The sequence below is a fragment of the Setaria viridis genome, chromosome 5 (genome assembly GCF_005286985.2).
Source record: "Setaria viridis chromosome 5, Setaria_viridis_v4.0, whole genome shotgun sequence".
NCBI classification, from domain to species: Eukaryota; Viridiplantae; Streptophyta; class Magnoliopsida; order Poales; family Poaceae; genus Setaria; species Setaria viridis.
In genome coordinates this window covers 10,803,047-10,829,059 of record NC_048267.2, presented here as the reverse complement: position 1 = coordinate 10,829,059, position 26,013 = coordinate 10,803,047, and the positions used below count along the sequence as shown (strand labels likewise).

General features: G+C 48.4%; 2 protein-coding genes across 2 annotated transcripts; one reads left to right on the top strand and one right to left on the bottom strand.

Annotated features, from left to right (window-relative positions):
• Positions 1 to 3,692: 3,692 nt before the first annotated feature.
• LOC117854676 (protein ANTAGONIST OF LIKE HETEROCHROMATIN PROTEIN 1-like) lies at positions 3,693 to 5,617 on the bottom strand. Its single transcript, XM_034736902.2, has one exon. The coding sequence runs from the start codon at positions 5,461 to 5,463 to the stop codon at positions 4,081 to 4,083; it is 1,383 nt and encodes a 460-aa protein (XP_034592793.1). The 5' UTR covers positions 5,464 to 5,617; the 3' UTR covers positions 3,693 to 4,080.
• Positions 5,618 to 17,842: 12,225 nt separating this feature from the next.
• LOC117857662 (uncharacterized) lies at positions 17,843 to 24,323 on the top strand. Its single transcript, XM_034740457.2, has 13 exons — positions 17,843 to 18,093; positions 19,330 to 19,504; positions 19,769 to 19,852; positions 20,654 to 20,895; positions 20,982 to 21,225; positions 21,414 to 21,493; positions 21,601 to 21,685; positions 21,954 to 22,085; positions 22,171 to 22,284; positions 22,683 to 22,727; positions 23,208 to 23,289; positions 23,488 to 23,538; positions 23,627 to 24,323. The coding sequence occupies exons 1-13, from the start codon at positions 17,888 to 17,890 to the stop codon at positions 23,713 to 23,715; spliced, it is 1,629 nt and encodes a 542-aa protein (XP_034596348.1). The 5' UTR covers positions 17,843 to 17,887; the 3' UTR covers positions 23,716 to 24,323.
• Positions 24,324 to 26,013: the final 1,690 nt, after the last annotated feature.

The following is a 26,013-nucleotide window of genomic DNA, read 5'->3' as shown; positions in this document are numbered from 1 at the left end:
ATATTTTTCCTCACAATTTATTTAACTCAAACATAACATAAAATGAAAAGTTTCTCCATTGTAGCTTATTCTAAAAATGACTAATTACGTACCTCTATTTCATCTTATTATCTCTATGTACCACAATTTATCTAGCTCATATTTGCAAATGACTAAAATATGAACAAATTATATTTTTCCCATAATTTATTTAGCTCATATTTGTAAATGACTAAAGTATGAAATTATCTCTAACCTCGTATCAATTTCTTTGACTAATACGAAACATAGCATCAAAAAAATAGTAGCTTATTCTAAAAATCACAAATATGATCTCTAAATAACACATGCATATAAATGAAAATTTTCTCCATTGTACCTTATTCTAAAAATCACAAATTACTCTAGATCTAAAGCATAAACTTAGTATACTAACCATGTATCAAGGGAGGATGAAGTTTCTAACCTTTAGAACACTTGAATGAGTGAAATGTCCATGAAATAGTCAAAAAATCGGCAGCATCTCCCCTATTTCAGCATGAATAGATGAAGCCCGAGCTGGAGGAAATGGCTCAGAAGACCCTGATTTATAGGAGGGAAGTTAGTATTGATTGGGGGCTCCAACCGATACTAAAGGTCACCCATAGTAAAGGAGGTCACGGGAGGCTCCTGGGGAACTAGCCATTAGACTCGATAATAATGTAGTACCGGGTCAAAAATCAACCGTTACTTAAAGATAAGGATTAGGACTAATTGTCAGTTTTTCAGTAGCATATACGGCCTCATCCCACGTCCGGTGCATGAACCCCTAACCGAATGGATGCGCGCGGACGTCACGGCCCAAACACGTAGATTGCAGTGTGCTGTTCGATCGTGAGGTGAAATCTCGACCGATCTGGAGCGCACAAGCATCTGTCGCAGCGCAGCCGGCGCCGCAAAGCGAAGGCACGGGTGGGCAGTGCCCAGTTGACGAAGCGGCATGCGCGTGAACTGGACTCCAACGAAAACAGTGGACGTCCTCTGGAACTAGCCGGACGCGCGCCCGGGCACAGGCGGCAAGGCGCGTGTCGGCACAACCGCGGTTTGGAGCGGCGGAACGACCGGGTCGCCGGGGTGACGGCACAGCGTCAGCGTGGCCGCCGCGGTTGGGAGCGCAGATGGCGACGCGCGCGGTTCCGTGCGTCACTGCCGCCGGCGCGCCGGCCGCCGCGCACGTTCGGGACACGACGCGGGCGTAGCAGTGATTCCTCGAGAGCGACGTGTGCGGCGGGCGGGGGCGCGGGGCAAGTAGCAACCCGTCCGAACCAGATCACATCAGCTAGCAACTAGCGTAAGAACATTCTCCACGAAGAAACATTTCAGCTCATTCATGTGATGACAACCCACCTACGAGCCCAATAACATTCTTTACCAAATGATGAATGATGGACTCGCACGTTGAATCGAATAGCAACAGGTCACTGCTTCGCGAGCGGCCTGCCTGAAACAGTAGGCCCATCAAGAAGAATAGCCTTGGGTTGCCGTCCAACAGGCCTCCGCTGCTGAATCGAATCAACGTGGCCACGGCCCAGACTACGGCAACGACGAGAATCGAGATGCGCCTCGCCTCTCCTCTTTGCTCTTCAGAGCTCTGGTTCGTCCTTCAGTGTCTCCATAGACGAGCAAGGATCAGTAGCTGAAATGTATGCAGCAACAGTGACCTTTTACTTAAGCTTAGCTAGACTGTGAATTGTGACTGCGTACCAGTCGTTACAACACGATGGTCCAACTGTTCAGATTTCGATCTATGGCGCCCGGTTGCGTGTCGGTCAGTTCCAGACTTTTATCACCAATTTGCTGCCGCCGCCCAGGATCCAGGCCCTGAAAAATGAGCATTCTCCGTGCATGAAAGCTGTTCATAACTACTCTCTCCATCCCAAATTATAGGTCGTTTTAGTTTTTTTAAATTTATAGATGTTTGTATGCATATAGAAATACACTACATCTAGATACATACAAACATCTGTACCTAGAAAAGCTAAAATGATATATAATTTGGGATGGAGGGAGTAGATAATAATTCTGATCATTTCCGTGTCAGATCCGTTGAACGTTGATCGGCCTGCTCTGTAGACCGTTGACCAGTGTCGGTACGGTTTCCTTAGTGGTGGCAATGCCATGATGGTCATCCAGATCCACCAAATCTGGCCTTTGTCCGGTGAAGTACTGCTCTTTTTCTCGCACGGCCGTACCTAACCGTCCTGAGCTGAAGCTGACGACGTCGATCAGCAAGCACTTCAGCAGGAAAGCAAAGATTGCTTCAGTTGTGGATGCTGATGCGTTCTCGATGGCATTGGCACCAGTCGACGACCATCCAAGATCTTTTCCGTCTACGGATTTTTCACGATCTCGAAAAACACTTGCGTCCACACAGCGCCTTTACGAGAGTAGGTGCGTGCGTTCCCATCTAGTCAATCCCATGAGACCCGTGTGCTTATTGCACTAAACGGTGTTGCTTTTCGGTGTTATTAGCCTCGTAACACAGAGCTTTTGTCCCTGTCACGGGACACGGGTGTGAAAACTTAACATGTTTGTTGGCACAGGCATAACCCAACAGGGTCAACTCTGTCATCGAGATCGCTTCGCTGATTACTTTTTTTACAGCGTTGCATTAGCTCGCTATCAGAGTATAAAATGACGGCCCTGCAGTTTAATACTCTGTCAACTGGAGTTGTCAACAGTTGTGGTAGCACTGTGACCAGCCCGCCCCAGACCCTCTTGCCGACCTCCCTAAAGTTGCCAGAATTGTCTGTCCCCGGCGTTCAGACTTCAGACTTTGTGCCAGCAACATTTCCTGGAGGTAGTAAGCTGTTTCTACGTTAAAACTGGCGATGCATTAAGCTGGCTTTCCTTTCAAAGAGAGGTGATTAATCTGAGTGCATCGGAGATTCGAAGCATTTATTATCTGCAAATCTTGTTTGTATTGTTATTCCCAGCTTCAGCTAGTTTTCATCAAGTTGACATAAGAGTACATCCCAAAGGTTCCTTCCTAATCTAGTGTGCCAGGCGGCCCAGACAGTCTTGCCGACCTTCCTAAAGGCTAAAGTTACCAAAAAATTGTCCGTGCTCTGTGTTCAGACTTTGTGCCGGCAAACATTTCCTGATTGTAATGAGCTTTCTCTACGTTAAAACAAGGAAGATAATCATTTAGGGCAATCAAATAACCTGCCTTAAGGGGTTGAGGTGATGAACTACGAGTATTTGCTATGCTACTTGGGATTTCTAATCTGGTATTTGCTATTTGCTATGCCTTAGGCAGTACTCCTTCCAGGCAGTTCTCAACTTCTCGTCAATTGAACAGTTTGATCCGATTCAGGTTTGCCTTCTTTCTTTTTTTTTTTACTGCGCCGTTCTGATCATTTCAAAATCACAAGTACTTGCCGTGTTTATACTGGAATCTGATTCTCTCTCTTGTTCGCCATGTGTACTCATATTATTTGGCTCTGATTTGTCTGTCCCAGCAGCACAAAAGAAATGTTTATCTGAATAAGAAAAAAGCACAAGGTACTCGCAAAAAAAAAGCACAAGGAGATCTTTGAATTGACCAGAGTCAGAGGAGCGGTAGCTGCCGTGTCGTTCTTTGTTTAATTATAGAAATGAAAATCTGACGAGTCGAGGCAGAGCATAAAAGAAACCTGATGGCGCAGCCCTCTGCATTAGGTGGCAAAATCAACTTGTGTTTAACTACTAATTGATTGATTACTCAGTCTGGTGGCAAAATAGCCTGGTACAAGATTGATCATACAGGCTACAGTCTCACCAGACCTGAAAAATGATGGTAATGAATCTTCGATTCTAAAAAAAAAAGCAGAACAATCTCCAATCCTATCAACCAATCACCTACTGTATCTCTGAACCCTAGTATGTATGACCCCCTTGCTCTGTTTCCCCCCTTATTACAAAAGAAATGGGAAAGAATTGCCCTCTGTTCTCCACCCGACGAATTTACCATGACTGAAACAGCTAAGATGAACCAAACAAAAAAAGCTGTGATTGTTGAGCCTTGCGGCGTCTTCTTCGCTGATCCGGCCGAGAAATGAAGCTGCTTGCATTTCCTCTTCTTCATTTCAAGAGGAAGCCGGGGCCGGCGCTGCTGTTGCTGTGGAGGAGGTTGTGGGCGATTTGGTCGCGCGCGGTGACGGCGGGCTGCGAGCGCACGGGGTTGTCGGCGACCATGTCGTCGTCGAAGATCTGGAAGGCGTTTTCGGGGTCGACGGCGTCGCCGGCGCGCTCGCAGATGTTGTGAAGCACGCAGCAGGCGCCGAGCACCACGGGGAGGTCCTGCAGCTTCACCTCGGTGCGCTTCTGGAGGCAGCCCCAGCGTGCCTTGAGGCGGCGGAACGCGTCCCGCGCCACGGCGCGCACGCCGTCCACCCGCTCGTTGAACACGTGTTGCGCCCACGTCATGTTCTGGTGCGTGTAGGGGACCAGCACCCAGTCCATGAGCGGGTAGCCGGCGCCGCCGACGACCCACTGCCCCTGCAGCCTCCCCGCGGCGCCGCGCTGCGCGTAGAGCGCGGAGCGGTCGAGCACGTCGGCGTCGGACATGGAGCCCGGCCAGCCGATGCAGACGTCGGTGAAGGCGCCCGCCGCGTCCACCACGCCCTGCACCGTGATGGAGTAGGACGTCTTCTGGTTGCGCTCCGTGTGGCGGCGGTTGTAGTAGGCGGCGACGTTGGCCTTGGGCGCGATGATGGGGATGTGGGTGGTGTACATGGCGCCCACGACGTTGGAGATCCCCGACGCGGCCTCGAACTGGGCGGACACCTCCGCGGGGGCCTCCGGCCACTGCACGGCCTTGGGCATGAGTACGGCCTTGATGGCGGCGCAGACCTCGAGCACGAGCTTGTGGCAGGTGGAGATGCCGAGGCCGAAGCGCTTGGAGACGAGGCGGAGCGGCTCCCCGGTGGCCAGGCGCCAGATGCAGACGGCAACGCGCTGGCGGACGGGGATGGCGGCGCGGAGCATGGTGTCCTCCTTGGCGACGGCGGAGCCCAGCTCCTCGCAGACGGCCTCGAACGTGGCCCGCGACATCCGGAACGCGCGGCGGAACTCCTCCTCGGGGCACGCCGGGCTGCTCATCCGGTCCCACCACTCGTGGTCCCGCTCCTTGACCCAGAGCCGCCGCCCGCCGCCCCTGCCCCCGGCCGCGGCGGACGAAAGCTCATGGTCGCCGTCATTGCTCCCGCCACTGTTCTCCCGGGAGCTGGTCGGGGACCGCTGCCGCTTCACCCCCGACGCCTCCCCTTCCGGCGCCAGCTGGTACTCCGCGGCCCTCTTCCTCGGGTCCGCCATCGCCAACGGCGCCTCGAACGCCGCCGCCGGCGCCGGAAACGCCGCCGGCGCCTGGTCCTCGCAGAGGTGTGTGAACCAGGACGTGAGGTCCTCGCCGGCGGGCAGGTCAAAGAAGGAGCCGAGCTGCGCCTCGGTGTACGAGGTGCTCATCTAGGTGGGTGGGATCGATGGAGGCTGCAACAAGGAAGGACCGGAGACTGATCTTCGCTGTGGTTCTGGATGGTGATCGAGCTTCGCTTGTGATGTCGAGAAATGGATGAGGAGCGATCTGAAGGTCTGGAGGTTGGATGGGGAAGAGACCGGGGAGGGCGGAATTATATAGGTACCGGGGCGGAGGGCCACGCGGTATCCCCCGGAGGAAGGTGGGAGGGAAGGTGGCTGACCGCGCGGCCACCGCGGCCTACGCGGCTAGGGAGAACGGAGAAAGCGAGTAGCGGGAGCCGAGTGGCACCTCGTGTCCGTGTGCGCCACCCAGCGAGAGCGAGGCTTCTAGTATACGCGCCCCCGTCTCTGTCCTGCCGAGCCAATCCGATTGGCAGGTTTCGCGGTCAGTAGGCAGCGGGTGGGGGTTGGTGGGGCCGGGCGCTCGCTACTCGGTTTGGGGGGCGGACGGGTGGGGTGGGGCCGCGGCGTGGCGTGGGGAGGCATCTGTCTAGCGCCGTCGCTTGGGTCACCCGCGCGCTGTACACACGAGCGCCGTGCTCTGCTCGACTCTGCTCTGGGCGGCGGCTGTTCCGTACGGGGCGGGGACGTGTCCACGCTTTTTTCAATTGCTGCGCTGTGGGCGGGTGATTTGACTGTACTACTAGGCCCGAATTCAAATTGAAATGGATTGACTGGTGGCGCTATACGCTCTTTACTGTAATTGATTAGGAATAACGCTTTTGGTTCAAACTATGAAGTGATAAAGAAGAGCCGATATAATCCACAGTGATATATGCACGTAATTTCTTTTATAAAGCAATTCACTTGTGATAGTATCTATAATTTTGCTCGAAAGAAAACATATGTAATGGTATGTGCTACGAGCTTCTACTGTGATTATTTATTTATGCACATAGCGTAAGTTTATGAAGTAAATCACAATATCAACCTTAAACAGCTATAGGCCTTGATCGCCTACAATAAGTTATTCTATGCACTAGGTGAGGTCTCCGCATAGGAAAGTAAATACGAAATGAACATAATTCACATGGAGTAATACACTCAATTGTGTTCGAGATAGCTCCGCAATTATTACGAACGGTTGTACTATAGATGCATTAAACACAAGAGCTTTAGTCATGGTTGGTCGCGTTAGTTTGGCACTATTGATTACACTAAAGTTACTACTACATAAAGAAGACAACGTGTGTCACTACGAGAGAACTTACGTAATTAGGTATGTGGTAGCATTAACGCAACAGAGTTGCTATGAATACGGTACGATATTGTAATTAGAACAAATCATCTGGCTTTACATGAGCGTAAATACAACTGTGAGTTGGAACAACCAAAGATTAAACATGTTAAGTTTATTTCCAAGTTCATACTAAGGTCATTGCTTTACAATATCCCGTATCTCTGCTACACCATATATTGTATACCATACCAATGATATAAGAAATTGAACATCAAAAAAATTATAGCCTCATGATAAAAAGTCGTATTGTTTTTCCTTGACAGCAACTTTAAATCCCAAGAGTCGCTCCAACTTTTTTTTTGGAGCATATCCTAGTCTTGCTAAGAAATTCAGCAATATAGTGGTTCAAATAGTTATAGTCCCATGCAGTTTGTTTCTTGTGTAAAGAATTGAGAGTCGCCTAGCAATGCAAGTGCACTCACCTGTTTCTTTTGTGGTATGTATATGATACTATGATATAGTATCTCAGTTAATAGCAATCAATGATAGCATCCAGCTTTAGAACCAGCCGAACCTTCCAAATGTTGTACGCCGTTTATGCAGCTACTAAGCATTTGATCGCGCATTTGCTACTTTACTCTCTCCATTCCAAATTATAAGTCATTCCAAGAATCTTGAAGAGTCAAAGTATCTCAAGTTTGATCAAAATTATAGAGAAAATTATAAAGATTTATGACATCAAATAGGTATACTATGAAAATATAATTGATGAAGAATCTAATGACACTTAGTTGACACCATAAATGTTATTATATTATCATATAAATTTGATCAAACTTGAGATATTTTACCTCTCCAAGATTCTTGGAATAACTTATAATTTGGGATGGAGGGAGTACCTAACTAACACAGCAGGCAGGGTGTTCAGATAAACCATTAGCCAAAACCTATCAAATATGCGATATACAACGTGTTCTCATCTCATCTTGGGGGCACATTCCATTACAACTGTTTTTTTTTTCCTTTCAAGTTTTGGCGGCAGGTCTTTTCATGCGCACATTCCATTTTTGGGGCTGCCTCGCATCCCTCCTATTTGTGCAAACCAAAATCTGACGAGGACCCAAAATGAACGAGGAATCCCATAACATCTCTTCCCGATGTTTGAATGTTCGGCTTCATCTAGAGAACAGTCGGAATTCACAAATATCCTCCTCAAGCTGCCCAGCTGTACAGTACAGCGAATGGCGCAAATGGTTCCCAAAACTGCCTTTCGGCATGTGTTGTGGTGACTCATCATAGCTGGGTGTCATGCTTGGATGATCGGATTCAACTTTCATGTTCGCATTTACTGCTCCAGCGCGAAAAACTTCCATTATATTACTGCATGATCTCACGTTGGCAGCATAACAGCTGGGCATATCTCTCAGTTCCAGAACCTGGAGCACATACCACAACTTCCATAAACACGTCCGCTAAAAAAGATTACTACAGATCCCTTGCCGTGCAAACAAGATTAGTAGAAGGATAAATCCGTTTGCTGATGCCATACCACCCGGAATGGCAACCCGGCCGGGGCGTATGATTATACGCGAGTCACTAGTCGCCAATCCTGAGCTGGGGGATTAGACAAAGAGCGAGGAGGAAGGCTCGTTTACTAATAATCGGCGCGTGCATAACGACGGGAGGAAAAGGCCAGGCCGCCACCGTGTCCGCGGGGCGGTCACGTCGGGTGGGCCTTTGACGGCCGCGGGGACCAGCCGGGCGCCGGGGCATGACGCCGCGCGTGACGTAACGAAGAGTGCGCGGGGCGGCCAGCTCGAGCTGCCGTCGCTGTCCTCGGGTCCGTGACTCCGTGTCCGTTCGCTCGTTCTGACCCCCATCCTCCCGTCTCCACGAGTCCGTGGCGACACGTCCCCGTCCGCTCGATGCTCGTAGTCACTGGCCCACTTCGCTGTTCCGATGCCTTCCTGGATTTCTCATCAGTTTTCTAAACAGAAAGGCAACGGGTTGGATGGATGTTTGGATCTGCTACGGCTTGACTTCTCGGTCGCAGCTATATGGGATTACGTGGCGTTTAGGCTCCGTTCGGTTTACGCGGATCCGGTCCCGTCAAATGTTTAAATACTAATTATGAGTATTAAATATAAATTAATTATAAAATTAATTGCACAGATGGAGACTAATTCGCGAGACGAATCTATTAAGTCTAATTAATTACTTAATAGATTCGTCTCGCGAATTAGCCTCCATCTGTATAATTAATTTTATAATTAGCTCATATTTAATCCTCCTAATTAGCATCCGAAGATTCGACGTGGGAAGGACTAAACTTTAGTTCAAGTATACAAACACCCCCTCAGTTGAGTGGTGCTTAATTACCAGCATGTATATTTTAAACGGATGGTGTTAATCGACACGAAGTGTGCGGCACGATATGCGATTACCTCAATCCTCAATCACGCAGTCTAAAAAACCCAATCATGAATAACTCCCGGTCTTAATAGCTGATAGACAAACGCATGTTCCATCGAGCATGAGCACTAGCGGATCTAAGGGCAGCTCCAGTGTCCTAATTGATTTAAAGCCAATGTTCGATTTAGCGTCGTTCCATGCTTCCAGTGTATGCGGGTCCTAGAACTGAGTAAAAGAAAGGAAAAGTAAGCAGGTTCATGCATTTTTTTCTCTCCCAGTCATGCGAAGACGGACAGTGAAGAGTTCGATTTTTCATGTTACAGCCAACAATCGAACCTCACTATGTACTCTATTCGATTTTTTAAGCCTATTGGTCGATTTAAGCGCACACCGAAGCTGCTCTAACCTTATAGAAGCCTATAAAATAGACATGCTGCTAAGCGCCACTATAAAAATTCTCTTTGCTCTTCTTCTTTCTCTCTATTCTTATTTCTTCTTTATTCCTTTAAAAATATGGATTCCATTGTTTGTTAAGAGGTAGGGGGCTTGAGCCCCCTGCACCTCCCCTGAACATGAGGTAATGTGCTGCAACTCCTCTCCAGAAGATTGAGCATGACTGCATAAAGGACGAGCTTTGGATCCTTGTTGGAGACAAGCATTTAGGTAGTTTTGTGTTGCGAGTAATCAATAGTGTAGGAGGAAGCCTGACGGCGCGACGTCCCGACGGTGCCTCCGACGAGGTGACGAGCCACGGAGACCATGACGAGTGCTCCTCACGATCTGTTGCTACTTTGATGTGACGATGGCGGCCAGATCAACAAGATCTCCGTGAAACGAGAGCGCTGCTCCCGGTGGAGATCGATCTCTCTCTTGGGGCAGCGCGGTGGGCAGCGGAACGTATGGGCTAGAATTAAAAAACTCTAAACTCGTGATACCATGTAGAAGCAATAGATTGTGTATAATAGATGGATTGTATTTATTGAGACCTCAGTCAGTATATATAGAGTATAGAGACTTGGGGCATCCGGATACACATGGTAGTCTATAATACGTTTATCTACAACTACCAAATACGGAGTATACTTAGAGGGGCTCTTGCAATCTAAGCTTATGTCAGTTGCTTTGAGTGTGTAATAGCATGTGTAGGCGCTGCGGCGCATTACATTGTACCAAAACTTTGTATTTTATTTCTATAATATAATGGAGGGCAAGTTCAAAAAAAACACGAGAAGAGTGAAGGCAGCGGTAATGATATACACGGCATGGAACTTGTGCAAGGAACAGCCCAGACGCTCGCCGGGCATGAGATCCCTATTATTAATGATTAGCTATGTTTCACTTAGTGTAAGAGAGTATGTTTCTCCTCCTTGTATGACATAGCAGTGCTCTTGCTGATTTTTCAAAAAAATTAATGGATGTAGTAGCTCTATTGCCTACAAATGAGAGAGAGAAAATTGTTGCTTACAGAAAAGATAGTACTGAGACTTGCATGTTGCTAGACCACATGCTGTAATATCTCTCCGGTTCACGTGGAATCATCACCGGAGGAACTTGAATGAAGGATTTAGGATTCTACACAGACGTCAGAGGGGTTTATTCTCAGTCACCGTATGCTCTGCAACCATAAAGCACATGTTTTTTTTTCCCATCGAGCATTGACTCCTGACTGGCTGGTCTCACCATCAAGAAACCTACATCTCCTGGCCGCCGTTCTTCTTCAAACTAACGCCAAACGGATAGGAGCCCATGACCACCACCTGTTTGCATTCCCTGTTCCCCATGCTCCCACGGTGGCCGGTGCAACGACGGGGACACCGCTCGTCCTGTCCAGCTGCACGTCGACCACGTAGTCCTGTGCTGCTGTACACACCCAACCTGCGGCTTCAGTTCACCTGCGCAAACTGCAAACAGTATTGACTGGAACGTGGAAATGTCGTCGTCGATCTGCTTCAAGCGAGCCGCTTTTTGCGAACTGACGTGGGGGCAGGCCAGTCGCTGCCTGATCCCCCCAGTTCCCACAGGCCACAGCCACAGGGCATATGGAGGGTGGACGGCAGGTGGCGCTGGCCGCTGGCGCGCTGCTCCTGCTCCCGCGGCTGTATACGGACCGCGTGCCTAGACCTGCAACCTGCGGCGCGACGCCACTCCGCCGACGCGTGCAGTTGGGTCGTCGCGTCACGTTCCCAGGTGGCGGTCCATGCGTGCGCGGCATGTATACCAGTCTGTACGACCGCAGGGTGCGCGCTCTGCGTCCGATCGATCGATCCCCGAATCATCCCGTTCGCGTTCGGGTTTGAACTCGAACCGGCTGCTGCTCCCAGAGCGGCGCGGCTGGGCTGGGCCGCTGGGCCGGGTGCACGTCGTGTTCCTGCCTTCCAAGCCACTGGCCGCATGCGTCGCGGGTCACTGGGTCGTCGGTTGCCGTGGCGGGGAGCTGGATGGAGACCAGTAAGAACGCAGCGCCGCGACTGGGGGACGACCCCGGGAGAAGGACGAGTCCGGTCGCGGCAGGAGAAAGCCCGGGGGCTCGGCGGAGACGGCGACGGTGACCGTGACCGACGTTCCGACGACGGGCCGCCCCGGTGCGCAAGCCAGCAGCGGATGGATACTCTGGACGGCGCCCGCCGATTCCCGTGCCTTTTTTTTCTCTCGTCATTCCCTCTCGCTTTTGGGCTTTATTTTTTCTTTTCTGTGGCTACGGAGACTTGGGAGAGCGGTGTCGGCGGCGTGGGAGCGGAGCGGATGCCGCGCGCGGTGGGGTGTCGCGATACGCTATTCGAGTTTTGACCGGTCCGCGAGGGTCGCGCTCCCGCGAGGAGAGCAGAGCGGGCACGCATGGCAGTGAGAAAGTGGCTGAGACGGTTCGCGATCGCAACCCGCGACGCGCGAGCTGGAACGTTGCAGTGTTTGGCCAGGGACGGAGCCGGCGAGCTGGAACCGATACGAGATGGGTTCACGGTGGCGGCGGCCGCCGGCCGGCGAGCGGCACCTGCAGGGCTCTTGTCTGCAGAGCGTAAGGGGCAGGGGGCCGCCGTTCTGAACTGCCGATCGTTTTTCTCAAGTTGGAGGCGGCATCGGGGGCACGGAATGGTGATTTGGTGCACCAGGAGTGTGTTGCACGGCGAAGTTCCGGTCGTTCTTCTTTGATTTCTTATCTTGTTCAAATATTGGATGCTGGGGTTTACGCAATATCATATTTTACCTGCATCCTTTTTAAGGCCTTGATTTCGGTGTCATCTAATGTATTACCGGCATTGGTGAAGTGTACCGAAGATCTTTGTTTCGGTATCAGTATCATGTGTCAGTCCCCCCTGACTGGTCTTCCTGTCCTGGCTGTTTCTTAAAAAATCCATGCGCAAATTATCATAGTTCGCGTTTTCAAAGCGCTTACCGGAAACACACATGATCCAAAAGAGAGAAGTCACGTCATCAACTGCGTGAGCCAACCGCTGCACAGCTAGAAACATACAGTTATAAGCTTAAATATCTCATGGAGTCCTTAAAGTATCCAGCAGTCTTCTAATAAATATTTTCCAATAATTAGTTAATAAAAATATCCCGATATCCATTTCATTAGTATCGGGAGAGTTGATTTTGTAGTCTTCTAATAATTTCATTCTAATCCAATTATCGTACTAGGAGAGTCACAACTTCTCCTTTATTTAGAGAGAGTTGGGGTGAATTATTGGTTTGTCCTAATAGTTACTGGAAAAAGGAAAAAATATAAGGAGCCTGTTGAAGCACTGTTGACGGGTTCGTGTACCAGGGTACCATCAGGAAATAGGCTTAAGGCAACCAGGCGCCAAAAAGCCAAAGGACAAATAGCTAGAAGCATCCTGAAAACGGTCCAGATGATGTTGCGGCCCACCACCGACCTCCCTTGGTCGGAAGCCAAGAGCCATGACTAGCCATGACTCGCCGGCTCAGCCAGCTCGGGGGCGGAACCCGCAAGGGGCCCATAGCACCTCACCCACTCCTTGACTCAGGAAAACCTGTGCCGTACGAGAGGCATTAAATGTAGAGTGTGCCCCCCTGACCGCTCCGCGCTGGAGACATGAACGGGCGAGGGAAGCCGACCTTTAACCAGGGAATCTGAGAGTGAGGCTATGCCCTTCGGACCGCTCAGGACAACCTGCAGGACGAGTCCACATGCGGCCGTATGCGCCCACGCGCCCCGGCGTTATCATCGCCTTTGCCGTCAAGGAGACCCATCAAGATCAAGGCCATGCCACCGCACCAAGCCCAGTACGATCCCGCAAGCGAGGTGGGTTCTAGCGATAGACGTTACGGCGAGGAGCGGCCATGAGCGCACTAAATAGGTCGGGGAATGTCGAGACGAGCGGCACGCCCTGTCCAAGCCACTAATAAAGGCCCGCCCATTCATCACCAGTACAGACGACAGCAACAGCACCCGTCCCGTTCACTGCCACGGAGTTGGTGGACGAGACGGGAGCACGTCACGGAGCAGGTCAGGCCATGCGTAAGCAGCCCACGCCGCACAAGAGCCGTTGTACAAGACGTGCGAAGCCCACGACCAGCCAAGGGGACAAGATAAGGAGGCCTCTTGGTGCAAAGAAGATCCGACCACACCGCAACCTCCGACCTTTGAGGTCAACGACCCCCTCCATTTCTCAACGTTGTTGCCTGGTCCTTGGTAACCGGGCCTCCTTTCACTCTCTCTCGCATTTTTCACACATTCACTCACACATCGCACGAACACTTACTTGCAAGCACCCCATTGTAAGTCTAGTGTACTTGATCCAAGGGACATGACTCCTGCCGAAACTGGACGTAGGGATCTTTCCGAATCAATATAACTCCTTATCTCTTGTTTGCTAGCCTTCGGAGGTGAGAAGAGCACGGTTGGCGGTACGAAACACCGACAGCTATTTTTCACTAACCCCTCCCAATGCAACAGTTGAATTGGGGAATAAAGTTCTACCGAAGATCCTCTGTATAAGACATTTAAGTGGCACCATATAGCCAGGCATAGACATTTAAGTGGCACCATATAGAGAGGCATACTGTTAATTCTGATGGTCTTTTTTTTTTTGGTAATTCTAATTGGAGCTTGATTTCCACAGTTACATGTTTAGGGATCTAAATAAAGTTCGGGGATCTAAGATTTTCTTCCATCTATGCTTTTCTTCTTCTAATTTTTCCTAGCACGAGCATAGTGTTTTCCCCTGTTATCCAAATTTACCTTTTCTTTTGAGATGATTGTTTTGGAGATACTGGTAGCATGGAGAATGGGCCGTGGGCAGAAGTTTTACGTTTTTTTTTTATCATTGGACCCTCTATTATCCTAGTACCGTGGGCCTAAATTCACGCATTCAGGGCTTGTTTGGATACGGTCCTGGGCACCTGGGTGTTATTTGGATGGAGTCCTGCCAATCTGCCTAACGCAGGCAGCAGCGCGCTGGTTTAGGCATCCAAAATCGACTGCCTGGCTCCAGCAGCTCAGGTTGCTTGGTCTAATGATGTATTAAAGCTTTTTTTATTGCTAGTTGCTACTTAATTAAGTCCAACGTTTACTACAGTGAGCTGAAATACGATTTATTTTTTATTTTCCTTTCCATAGAAGCATTTACAGTATATGGAGTGTAAAATATTGGAAAAAATATTAGATATTTTTTCAAAGATGTTTTTAAAAACCTTATTAAATCAATAAAAAATAATGTTAATCATAATTATATATAGGTATTACAAACACATTTATGATATGTCCTTTTCTCTTATTAGTACTCTCAGGCATAAACTTCTAATTAAATGGACGATCGATCAACTTGCTGACCAGGCAGATCTCAAAAAATTTACGGGCAACTTTCAGGCAGCACTTTTCACCAGCGAGGCCCCTCAGCGCACATTCACCTCCTCATATGTAGTGGGCGGGCTTGCAAGCGTATGTATATATAGCCCATTCGTTTTCTTAATTGAAGCCCATATACGTTTATGGGTCCCTTCCTTCTTCGTTACATTGCATGGGCTGGTTGACTGCTTGAGAGTGAACGGGCCTTCTTTTGTTGACGGTGGATGTCTACGCACCAACATGATGGATGATATTGAGCACAAACAAACATTGAGCCTGCTCAGCCTGACCGCACCAAACATCACATTTTGTCCATCCGCATTCCCCTCTCTGCGAGTATGTGGAAGAAAACATGAGAAAAATCCTCTAAAAAGGAACGGCATAAAAAGTTCACCGGCCTTTGCACGACGACGAAGACGAGGCGCTCCTCGTTTGCTTAACACAGCGTCACGCCATCGGCCATCGCGACTCATCACCCCCTCCTTCCTCCTCTACCTGTCGGTTGCACGCACCGCCGCCGGCCCTGAACCCCGAGTGACCAACAGCTAACCTCCATTGCCGTCCCGGTTCACCAGCACGCCACGAGCCCCCAAATGCGTCTTTAGCCTGAACGTGACAGCGCAGCTCCCTCATTTCCCGACACATCCCATCTAGGACGCAAAACCACCTGCACGGCTGCAGGCACCTCTGCACACACACCGCAACAAAGACAGCCTCGCGGCCGATCCGGACCGTCCATCTTCCGACCACCACTCCGCTCCACTCGCCACGACTCCCACGTCGCGCCTGCCGCCTGCCACAGAAGGTAGAAAACTACCGGAAAGAAAAGGGATGGATCGTCGATCGGAATCCAAGAGAGAGAGAGAGAGAGAGAGAGAGAGAGAGAGACTGGTTCTGACCTCTGACCTCGAGTGAGAGATCTGGCATGGCAGCTGAGACAGAGAGATGGGCATAGAAAACTCCCCGCTTCCTCGTGCTGCCGTTAGCCTGGCTCGCATCTGAGCTGGGCTGGCACGCACGCACCTGCACCTGCAGTCCTGCAGGCCGCGCGGCGCCGGCGCAGAGCAGACGGGATCCGCCCCCCGCCCGGCGCCCGCCTGTCGCAGCAGCAGCACCAGGCTGGCCCCCCCCCCCCCCCCCCCCCCCCCCCCCCCCCGCATTATTTTTCACGCGGCGCGCGAGGCCCCTGCTCCGCCACGCCCCAACATGCCATGCCCCCTCGCCCCTGCAGATCTCGGCGCCACCGCACGAGATAATATTCCTCGTCGCCTTCCTCCGCGACACCCCCCGATTGGACAAAAAGCTCCAGATGAGATGAGGTAGCTCCTCGATCGATCGATCGATCGGTGCCGCGCGCGACACCGGCATCGGATCCGTCCAAGGCGCGCGGTCGTCGTCCGGGAGAACAGCAAGAGACGGGTGAGCTTCCGATTGGCGGAGAGCGTGCAGCGTGCGTGTGCCGACGTACGCCATGGTGGTGGCGTGTCAGCGTCATACGGGTCGACCAACGAAGCTCCTGACGATCGCTCGATCGACGGAAACCGGAAACGCAACGGAAAGAGTTGGAAATCCCCCCGCAAATCCTGTTCCTCCCTGGATTTCTTCTCTCGGATGTCAAACGCACGCACGCAGATCCAAAGCGTTTGGGGGTCGGTCAGAGCCCTGCAGGTCAACCTACTTGCCAGTAGCTGGGTGGGTGACCACTGACCGACCAGTACGCTACGTGACACGTCGTACATCTGACGAGGCGGACGTCTGAGGACGACGAGAGCTGAAAGCAACAGAGCAAAAGACTAGCCTGCGGTGAACGATCCGGCTCGGAGCAGTTGGTGCCGCCCGACACGATGCGAGTCAATTCAACCAGCGCGTGAAGCCACCGACACGACAGCACGCCACCGATCTGTCGCGCCGTACCTGGCCCGTACGCTCCTCGTCGGCGGGCGGACGAACTCCTCGATCGATCGCAAGCCGGGGGCGGTGGTCCTTCTCCTCCTTCCCCAAAAGAACCAACCGCTGCCAGGTTTAGCAAAGAGAGTGAACGTAATTGCCGAAGCGTGCTCGCAACAATCACTTTCCTTTTTCTGCAAAGGGGATATCCCGCTCCCGCCATTATTTGGCCACTTGCTAATCGAGGGTTCGTTCCATCATACGGTAATCATAGCAACAACAAAACCACTTCCGGACGTCAGCGCACCCAGTCACTCACTATGATACTGTAGTTCACTCCACTCTTTCCACTGACCAGAAAGAAAAACGAATCGCGCGCCATTATTTACTGCCCGATGGGCTCCCATGTGCAGTGTTGGACACGTGGGGCCACCGGCCACGTGGACCGCGCCCGATGAACACCGGAGGAAAAAAAAAAACCTTTCCTCCCACGCTTAAGCAGTTAAGCTCAACAAGGCACATGCTGTTAATCTCGAAGCACAAGCGTGTCAGCTCGTGAACATTGCTTGTATACTTTTTTTTAATATATGTTATCACCACAAATTATACTTTGCATTTAGAAGGCAGGAGTAAAACAGATCGGGTGTCTATCCATCTGAAAACTCCAAAGCAGCACGCAGGCGTGCGCAGCTCCTGAGATGGGCCGGCCCTTTTCTACGTGGATACAGCTAAACACCATCAGACATGACAGAAGAGATTGCTCAGTGCAAGCAAAGACAAAAAATAGATAAAAAAGAGCTCGAGCTGTACTGTACCCTTGCGCACCTGTCTCCAGCGTCCGCCGTGGACCGAGCCACTTTTACTCTTGATCTCCCCCGATTAGTTAACGCGAACTGTTTATTTCAAAAAAAAAAATAGTTAACGCGAACTGGCCCTGTATATAAGCACCCTCCGCGCGCGCGCACCGCGCAGCGACAAGCATCGCCCGCATAGGAGAGCACGGCGCGGCCCAGAAACCGAGGGCAAAAAGGAGAGAGAGAGAGAGAAAATACACAGCCGCTGAGGGAGGAGAGGGAGAGGGACAGCTAGAGGGAGTGCCAGAGGTGCAGGGGGTGGGTGGGGGGATGGAGAGCGAGATGGCGGACGCGCCGGCCGCGGCGGCGATCCCCGCCGCCGCCGAGCCGCTCCCGGCGGTGGCGGAGGAAGGGGAAGGGGAGGCGGCCGAGGCGGTGGGGTCCACCCTCACCATGGAGCGCGTCGCCGCCACGAAGAAGTTCATCGAGAACCACTACCGCTCGCAGATGAAGAACATCCAGGAGCGAAAGGAGAGGTACCGCCCCGCCCCTGCCGATCCCGATCCCCACCTGGCCTCGGTCACGGGGCACCAATTCTGGCTGCAGGCTGCGCGCGGCTGGGCTAGATCTCGCGCGCTGCGAGCTCGATCGAGGGGGTTTGAGCTGGGGTGGGCCTGGTTCGAGCTCCCGCAGCTGGACCTTGACCATCCGAGCTGCTAAATTTGGGTGCTTATTTACGTGTGGTTGCTTGTGGAATGCAGGGTAGTAGTAATTTGGCTGCTTATTTCCGTGTGCTTGCTTGTGGAATGCAGGGTAGTAGTACTAGTAGCTCGCTAGCCGTGATTTCAGAATTTCTAGCATACCACGATACTGTGATGTAGGGTGTTTTAGTGGAGTATGGTGCACCAGACCGTCGTAGATTCTGGGATTGATCACCTCTAACTGCAATTCGAGGTCCGGGTGGCATGTTTTAGCTGTGACAGATAGTTCTCAGATGGGGGAGGAGCTGGTTCCAGTAGTTGCTTTCGAATGCTTTGTGCCTGCTAAATGCGTGTGGTTCAAATCTGCTCCAATGCATGTGCTCCTTTTTGTTTCCCTTTATTTTTGCAGTGTGTAGGCAGTGTTCTTTGTGTTGGTTTAAAATCACTATGAGACAGATGGTTTTGTGTAACTAGGGCATGTTTTCAGGCTGGTTCTGAACTGAGAATGGACTATCTGACATTCTCATGATCTTTCCATTAATAGGCAGTGGATGGTGATGCACTTTAAAAATGGATGCACTTGTTATATTAATTATGCTAGTAATTTACCTTATGAGGAATCATCATTCATTAATGGCATCCAGCTTGTCTTACCTTTCCTTTTCTTTTACCAAGGTGAAAAATCATTCCCGTTTCCCTATTTCTTCAAAAGGAAACAATGCATCAGATGCCAGTTGTATCAATACATTCTTGAACATTAAATTGATGCGCGTTGAAGTAGAATTCTTTTCTGTGGAATACTCCATCAGATGCCGGTTGTGTATATATATCATGAGCACGCATTTTTCATATGTTGATCTCTTATTACACTAAGCATACATTTGATTTATGACCTACTATTTATGGTTCATAATTATGAGAGTGTTATTTGTTGAGCCTCATCCTTTGGTATTACAATTTATTCTAATCAGATTTCTTTTTACCTCTGAGACCATGACTTTTATTTGAAGAATGTGCATCTTTTATTCCCCTTTTAGTATTTTACCACTTACAGAATCTAATGCATTGCAGGCGCTTTAAATTGGAGAGACAGCTAGCTTCTTCTCAAGTTCCCAAGGAGCAGCAAATCAATTTAATAAAAGATCTGGAGAGGAAGGAAACTGAATACATGCGACTTAAGAGGCACAAAATTTGTGTGGATGACTTTGAGCTGCTCACCATCATTGGGAGAGGTGCTTTTGGAGAGGTCTGCTAACTGAATTTTGACATATACTTTTCCACATGTAGTGTAGCACTTGCTAATACTAATTATACCTATGTTACTGTTGATGGTTGTGCATGTAGTTACTTGCAGTAATTTCCTATGTCCATAAATTCTTAAAGTCTAGGGAAAGCAAGGCGTGTTTTATATATTTCAGATATGGCAAGTATTTGTAGTATTGCAACTGTTGCTTTTGCCTTTAATATCTTACCTCCTAAGATTTTGTGCTCTTTATAATGTATATGACAGGTTCGACTGTGCCGAGAGAAGACCTCTGGCCACATTTATGCAATGAAAAAACTCAAGAAGTCTGATATGGTTGTCAGGGGCCAAGTAAGATAGCTTCCATTTCTGGCTTTTTCGGTTCCTGCTTTGTAGTTTATACTGGCTCCATTGACTGGCTTATGTTTCATCTAGTTACCTGGATGTAAATATTAATTATATGAAAGTGCTTTGCTATCTGTGAGTTCCTTTTCCATTTATTAGTACTGTTTGAACTTCATTTTGTTGATATAATTGTAAAATGATGTGTGAGAGAACCAAGTAACAGAAAACACCAATGCTACAAGCCTACGAGGGTAAATTTGCTGAGCTTGATAGTACTCATTTATATTTTACTATCCAGAGGATTTTTTGAATCATCCATTTAGTTGACATGTTTTTCATTATCTTAATTCAGTTACCAGGAACTTTATTTGAGACCAGTAAACACTTGATTTTGTTTGGATGAACCCCGTGAATGTTGCTATGCCTTATTTTAACTCCTGATCTTGTCATTGTTGTTATATTCTATTATGTTTGAAGAAATCACATATCAAGTGCTGTTCATCATAGTTGTAAAAACTAAAAAATCCCTCTTTAGAAATTTGTCTTGACTAGGCTTCACATCACTCTACTAAAAAGGTTACTAGCTTGATATCTAACCATTCAGGACACACTGTACTATGGAATCTGTTTTTATCAGAATCTCTGATGTTTTTGAAGAGGCAATTTAAGACTTAGCTATTAAAGGTCTTGCTGTCTTGTTTGTGAAGAAAATCCTTTTTATCAGAATTATGCAGATGTTTTTCAAATGACCATGAAACAGTTGTGGTCTATTATTGAGTTAATGGATTTCTTTATTATCCCTGTTAGGTCGAACATGTCAGAGCCGAAAGAAACTTGCTAGCTGAAGTTGCTAGTCACTGCATTGTGAAGCTTTACTATTCTTTCCAAGACGCTGAGTACCTTTACCTTATTATGGAGTACCTCCCTGGTGGTGATATCATGACCCTTCTCATGAGAGAGGATACCTTGACTGAACATGTTGCGCGATTCTATATCGCAGAAACAATTCTTGCTATTGAATCCATCCATAAACATAACTACATCCACAGGTTACATATCTTTGTTTAAATGCATCTAATGTATTGTAGTTCTACCATTTTGCTGATTTATATATTTGGTTTGTTACCATTTGCAGAGATATTAAGCCTGATAACCTGCTTCTAGATAAGAATGGTCACATGAAGTTGTCAGATTTTGGGCTGTGCAAGCCAATCGACTGTTCTAAGCTCTCAACCTTGAATGAAGATGAACCCATGGGCGATGATAACCTAAGGGAATCAATGGATGTTGACAGTTCTCTGTCTGACACAGCAAATGGTAGAAGATGGAGAAGTCAACACGAGCAACTTCAGCACTGGCAGATGAACAGGAGAAAATTGGTATGCATACTGTACAGTTTATATATTTGGCATTGCATCAGTCTTTATAATTTTTCTTTTGCTTGCATAATATCTTGTAGATATCCTTACCAGGATCTAGGAAATAAAATTGATACCATGTATGTACAATGTACAATCTCAGTGTTTCTTAGTAGCTTTTCTTACTTCACATTTATGTTGATGCCCAGGCATTCTCAACTGTTGGGACACCGGACTATATCGCTCCAGAGGTTCTGCTAAAGAAGGGATATGGAATGGAATGCGACTGGTATGCTTTATTGGAATAATGTTTTCGCAGTCAAATTAATGTTGGGACACTTGTATGTGTCTTGCATTTTAATAACTAGTATCTATTGTACTCTATTTTATTCTCAGGTGGTCCCTGGGCGCTATCATGTATGAGATGCTCGTTGGGTATCCACCATTTTATGCTGATGATCCAATAACTACATGCCGAAAGGTTTGTTTTTCTAAGAGCTTATTTTTTCCTCGAATGTAGACATACATAGTTTCTTTTGCTCAGTTTTACCATTTTAACTTACTAATAGTTTGGTGAATTTTCTTTGGCTTAGATTAGGCTCATCATCAAACTAAGCTTAGCTTATGGAATATGGATATTGTCTAATAAGTCTTATTTTAACCTTGCACATCAACTTCTTGAATCGTTAAAAGCTTAAGCTGCTTTTTCTTAGAGAGCTGCACTGATATCTGTTTTCCCATCATTCTAGATTGTGCACTGGAGAAACCATTTGAAGTTTCCTGAGGATGCAAAGTTGTCAAATGAAGCAAGAGATCTCATTTGCCGGTTATTATGTGATGTTGACCACAGGATTGGCAGTGCAGGGGCAGATCAAATAAAGGTAGCATCCCTGTCACAGAAAAGAAATAATTTGACTTACAGTTCTTGTCTTATTTACTGTGTTTTCTTGCTATGTTTACTATTAGGCACATCCTTGGTTCCGAGGAGTTGCATGGGATAAACTTTATGAAATGGAAGCAGCATTTAAGCCTCAAGTAAATGATGAACTGGATACACAGAATTTCATGAAATTTGAGGAAGTAAGTGAAGTGCTTTGCACTCAATTTTTTGCTGCTCCACAATTCTTTAAATTGTAGACTATAGTCAATCTCCAGCTAATCATTTTGGTGAATAAGTTTACTCTTGTTCCTTCTCTGGATTCTTCAAACTGTACACCCTGTCAATCAACAAAAGTATTGCCTTCGGAATATAGCGAGTTATTATTGGTAGTCTGCCGGTACTGTTTGATTGATTTTCTTGCTCCTTATTCCAACTTCTAGGAACACCAATGATTTTCATGTACGAGGTTATGTTTATATCTGTGTTTTTATTCTGAATTTGCATGACTATGGGTTTTGCATTCTGAGTTTGCACTACTTAATTTCTTGTTAGCTTATGAAACGCACTTCTCCAACTTACTCATTACTCTCTGTGGCAGTTGGAAAATCCTCCAGCAAGAACAGGCTCTGGGCCCTCAAGAAAGGTATGCATGTACATTCAGATTCAGAAACTAGTCTGAAAGCAGAAAAAATATCAATGCAGCTCTAATTTTTATCATCTATTTCGTTCCAGCTTGCTAGTGTATCGACAAACTGGTTTCCTGAGTTCTTTTTTTTCCCATTGGATTATGATCTCACTCCCACTATTCATGTTGATACAAGCTGCCATAAGAAAATTAGATGTATTATGTTTTGTACTGTATTATCCATATTCTTATGTGCTGTAGAAGTACAAAGCAGTACTGCTGTACTATTACTGTTACAAGGCATGGTATTACTCTGTTGCCGAACAAAGGTTATATTGTCTGCTATTTAGAACAGCTTTTTGCACTAGTAACTCAAAGTTAAAACCACCTGCCTATCTTATTAGACTTTATGTTCATCTATTAATCTTACATATACACATCTATTTTTTCCGTTGCACTCTCAATCTCTTATATATGTTTTGTGGAACAAATTTACAGATGATGCTAAACTCCAAAGATCTGAGCTTTGTGGGTTATACATACAAAAATTTTGATGCCGTGAAAGCAATAAAAATTTCAGGTTTGTCCCCTTATGACATTGTTACCCTATCAAGGAGTTCTGTGTGTTTAATTGCCGAAGCAATCATTTTAGGGAGCTTAATCGTTCCACACTTCCACTGAATTACCAGTGTTTACATGCTAGGTGTCCATGGCATGTAGATGGACATTATATATACTAATGTTACTTCTGAAAGACTGAAACTATAAATGCATGCAGATCTGCAAAGGAATTCATCTCTAACAAGGCCCTCCATTGGTTCAATATTCGGTAACATACTTTTTGCCAGTGACATGTAACCTTTATTGTGATCACTCCACTGTCTACTCTTATCTTACTGGGATATTACCAATCTCAGGTCCACCAGGCATGGATTCTCCAATGGAACCAAACGGCAGGGACACACATATGCACACCGTTTCATCTGGTGATCCAATGATTCCCTAACCGTCAGTGTTGTTTGGCCTCTGCAAAGTTCCAAACTAAATCAGCACACGAAACGCCTGGATGATGTGGTTCCATCTGGACAACCTGCTCATTTTTAGCCAGGTTTCTGCATTTTTAACCGTGGGTGGGCGTTTTGTAGAAATCCAGCAAAGTTTCTAGTTGTAAAATAGCATGGCAAGGACTTTAACAAAGGTCCCATGTGCTAAGGGCTCGTCGGACATATGGGGGGCAGGTTTTTGGAGAAATTGCACCTTGCGGCTGGCTGCCCAGGTTGGCGGAGCAAATTGCGGCCTTCTCTTGTGGCAGTTCCCGGTCTGCTAACATTGGATCACGGAAAGGAAATAAGATGGTGTTCTTGCGGCAGGAATTACATGGCTGAGCTGTTGTTGTTCGTGATGGTGTTTGATATGTATCAGGAATTTTTCCCATTTCTGAAGTAGGAATTCTCGTAGCAGAGCTGTTGTAGCTATTTATAAGAAAACATCTTTTTACAGCATCTTTGGCTCTTGATCTGTGACCCACCCTTTTAGGAACTCTGAACTCTGTGCGGTCTATCATTCACCTGCTATTTCTCGTTGATTTATGGAACCTGACATGTTTTTGGTGAAGATTCAAGTTGTGAATTTTGTGCTGCATTTCTGACTCTGACTACATTTCTGAGAAATTTGGATTTTACCACTCTCAAGTCTCAACATGGGCATCTATCCACACAGGTGCCATCATAGATTTGCCGTTTTTATTGATTGGTTCATCAGTATCTCCTGATCAGCAGTCCAGCAGACGAGAAGAAAATGGAGACAGGCCGCAGGCAGCCATGAACGCCGCCTCCCTGCATCCACCTTCCCATGGCGGCGCCGGCGCTGATCTCGCGGGCGCACCGATACCGAGCTGGGCCCTCCTCGACCTCCACGCCTACTTCTCCGACCGCCGCAACTCCACCACCGCAGCCTGCCTGACCAGGGACAACAAGGAGATCCAGGTCACCATCTTCCCCGCGCACCCGCCGCGCGTCTCCTACTTCTGCGTCCACTGCCGCGGCGAGGAGCCCAGCGGCTTCGCCAGGGAGCCCAAGATCATCGCCGCCGACGCCAACGTCCTCCTCCTCCGCATCTCCATCGGCAGCCGCAACGCAATGCTGTGCCCCAGCCTGCACGAGTACTACGTCTACAAGGCCTCCGGCGGCGCCGATGGGGCGCCGCCGTCGCTCCACCTGCTCCCGCACCCGAGCCTCTACTTCTTCTACGACGAGCAGGCCGCCCTGCTCAGCCGCGTCGCCGAGTTCACCGTCGTCGCCCTCCGTGACGACGTATCTGCATTCCACCGTGGCTCATCCGAGAGGAACGTCTGGACCACCAAGGCCGTCTTCGTGCCACCGGAGCGGCAGCAGGGAAGCAGCGGCGAAGAGGGCTTCCGGTTCCGGCACGAGACCTCCGATGTGGTCACCATTGGAGGAGAGCCTGGCACCGTGGCTTTCGTCGACATGTGGCGTGGCATCCTGCTCTTCGACGTGCTCCACGGTGACCCTACGCTTCGATACATCAGGATGCCGCCGCAGCTCATCAGCCCCTGCACCGGCTATTCCAGTCCAGTGCACACTCGAGACAGTGCTGTCGTCAATGGCCACTTCAAGGTCGTCGAGTTCCTGGACAAAATCATGACAGTCACAGGATCACATAGCGGCTACATCAATGATGGTTGGGTAGCTGCAACATGGAGCAAGGAGGTTTTTTCTCCTCACGAGGGTTCCTGGTGTCCAGGACACAAGCTTGAATCTCGTGACATCCATGTCGAACGTAATCTGCTGCTATTTGAGTTGCTTCCAAAGGTGCCGGATGATGAAGGGAAACCCTCAGATGATGTTGGAGAGACTCTATACAGGCCACCCGACACTCAGCTTGCACGATGGTGACATTTTTTACTTAATGACCAAGGTTGAGCTCCGGGACAACAAGGCATGGGTAATTGCTGTTGACATGAGCGATGGGACACTGCGAGGAGTTGCCGAGTTTGGTGCAGAAAGAGCTCTCGACGTTAGCTTGACCTACACCCAGAGTAGGATCTCTGAGCACCTGATCATGGCACCAGGTAATTATACTTTGCAATGTACACCAATCTTCTCTTACATTTGGTTTTTAGGCTGAAATCTTTTGCTACTTGGGTGTACTTTCAAAAGCAACGAGGTGATTGGCAAGAGGCACTTGGAGGGTGTGACATATGGGTTGGGCCTCATATATGATCAAATATTAAGAACGGTAAAACATTATTTACCCAGTACAGTAGCAACTAGCAAGCAGGAAT

What these genes read in the sequence shown, in the direction of transcription:
- LOC117854676 (XM_034736902.2), bottom strand. Translation starts at nt 5,463, where the DNA reads ATGAGCACCTCGTACACCGAGGCGCAGCTCGGCTCCTTCTTTGACCTG.
- LOC117857662 (XM_034740457.2), top strand. Translation starts at nt 17,888, where the DNA reads ATGGAGAGCGAGATGGCGGACGCGCCGGCCGCGGCGGCGATCCCCGCC. An exon ending in ATCCAGGAGCGAAAGGAGAG is followed by an intron (nt 18,094 to 19,329) that starts GTACCGCCCCGC and finishes AATGCATTGCAG; the next exon opens with GCGCTTTAAATTGGAGAGAC. An exon ending in AGATGAACAGGAGAAAATTG is followed by an intron (nt 21,226 to 21,413) that starts GTATGCATACTG and finishes GTTGATGCCCAG; the next exon opens with GCATTCTCAACTGTTGGGAC.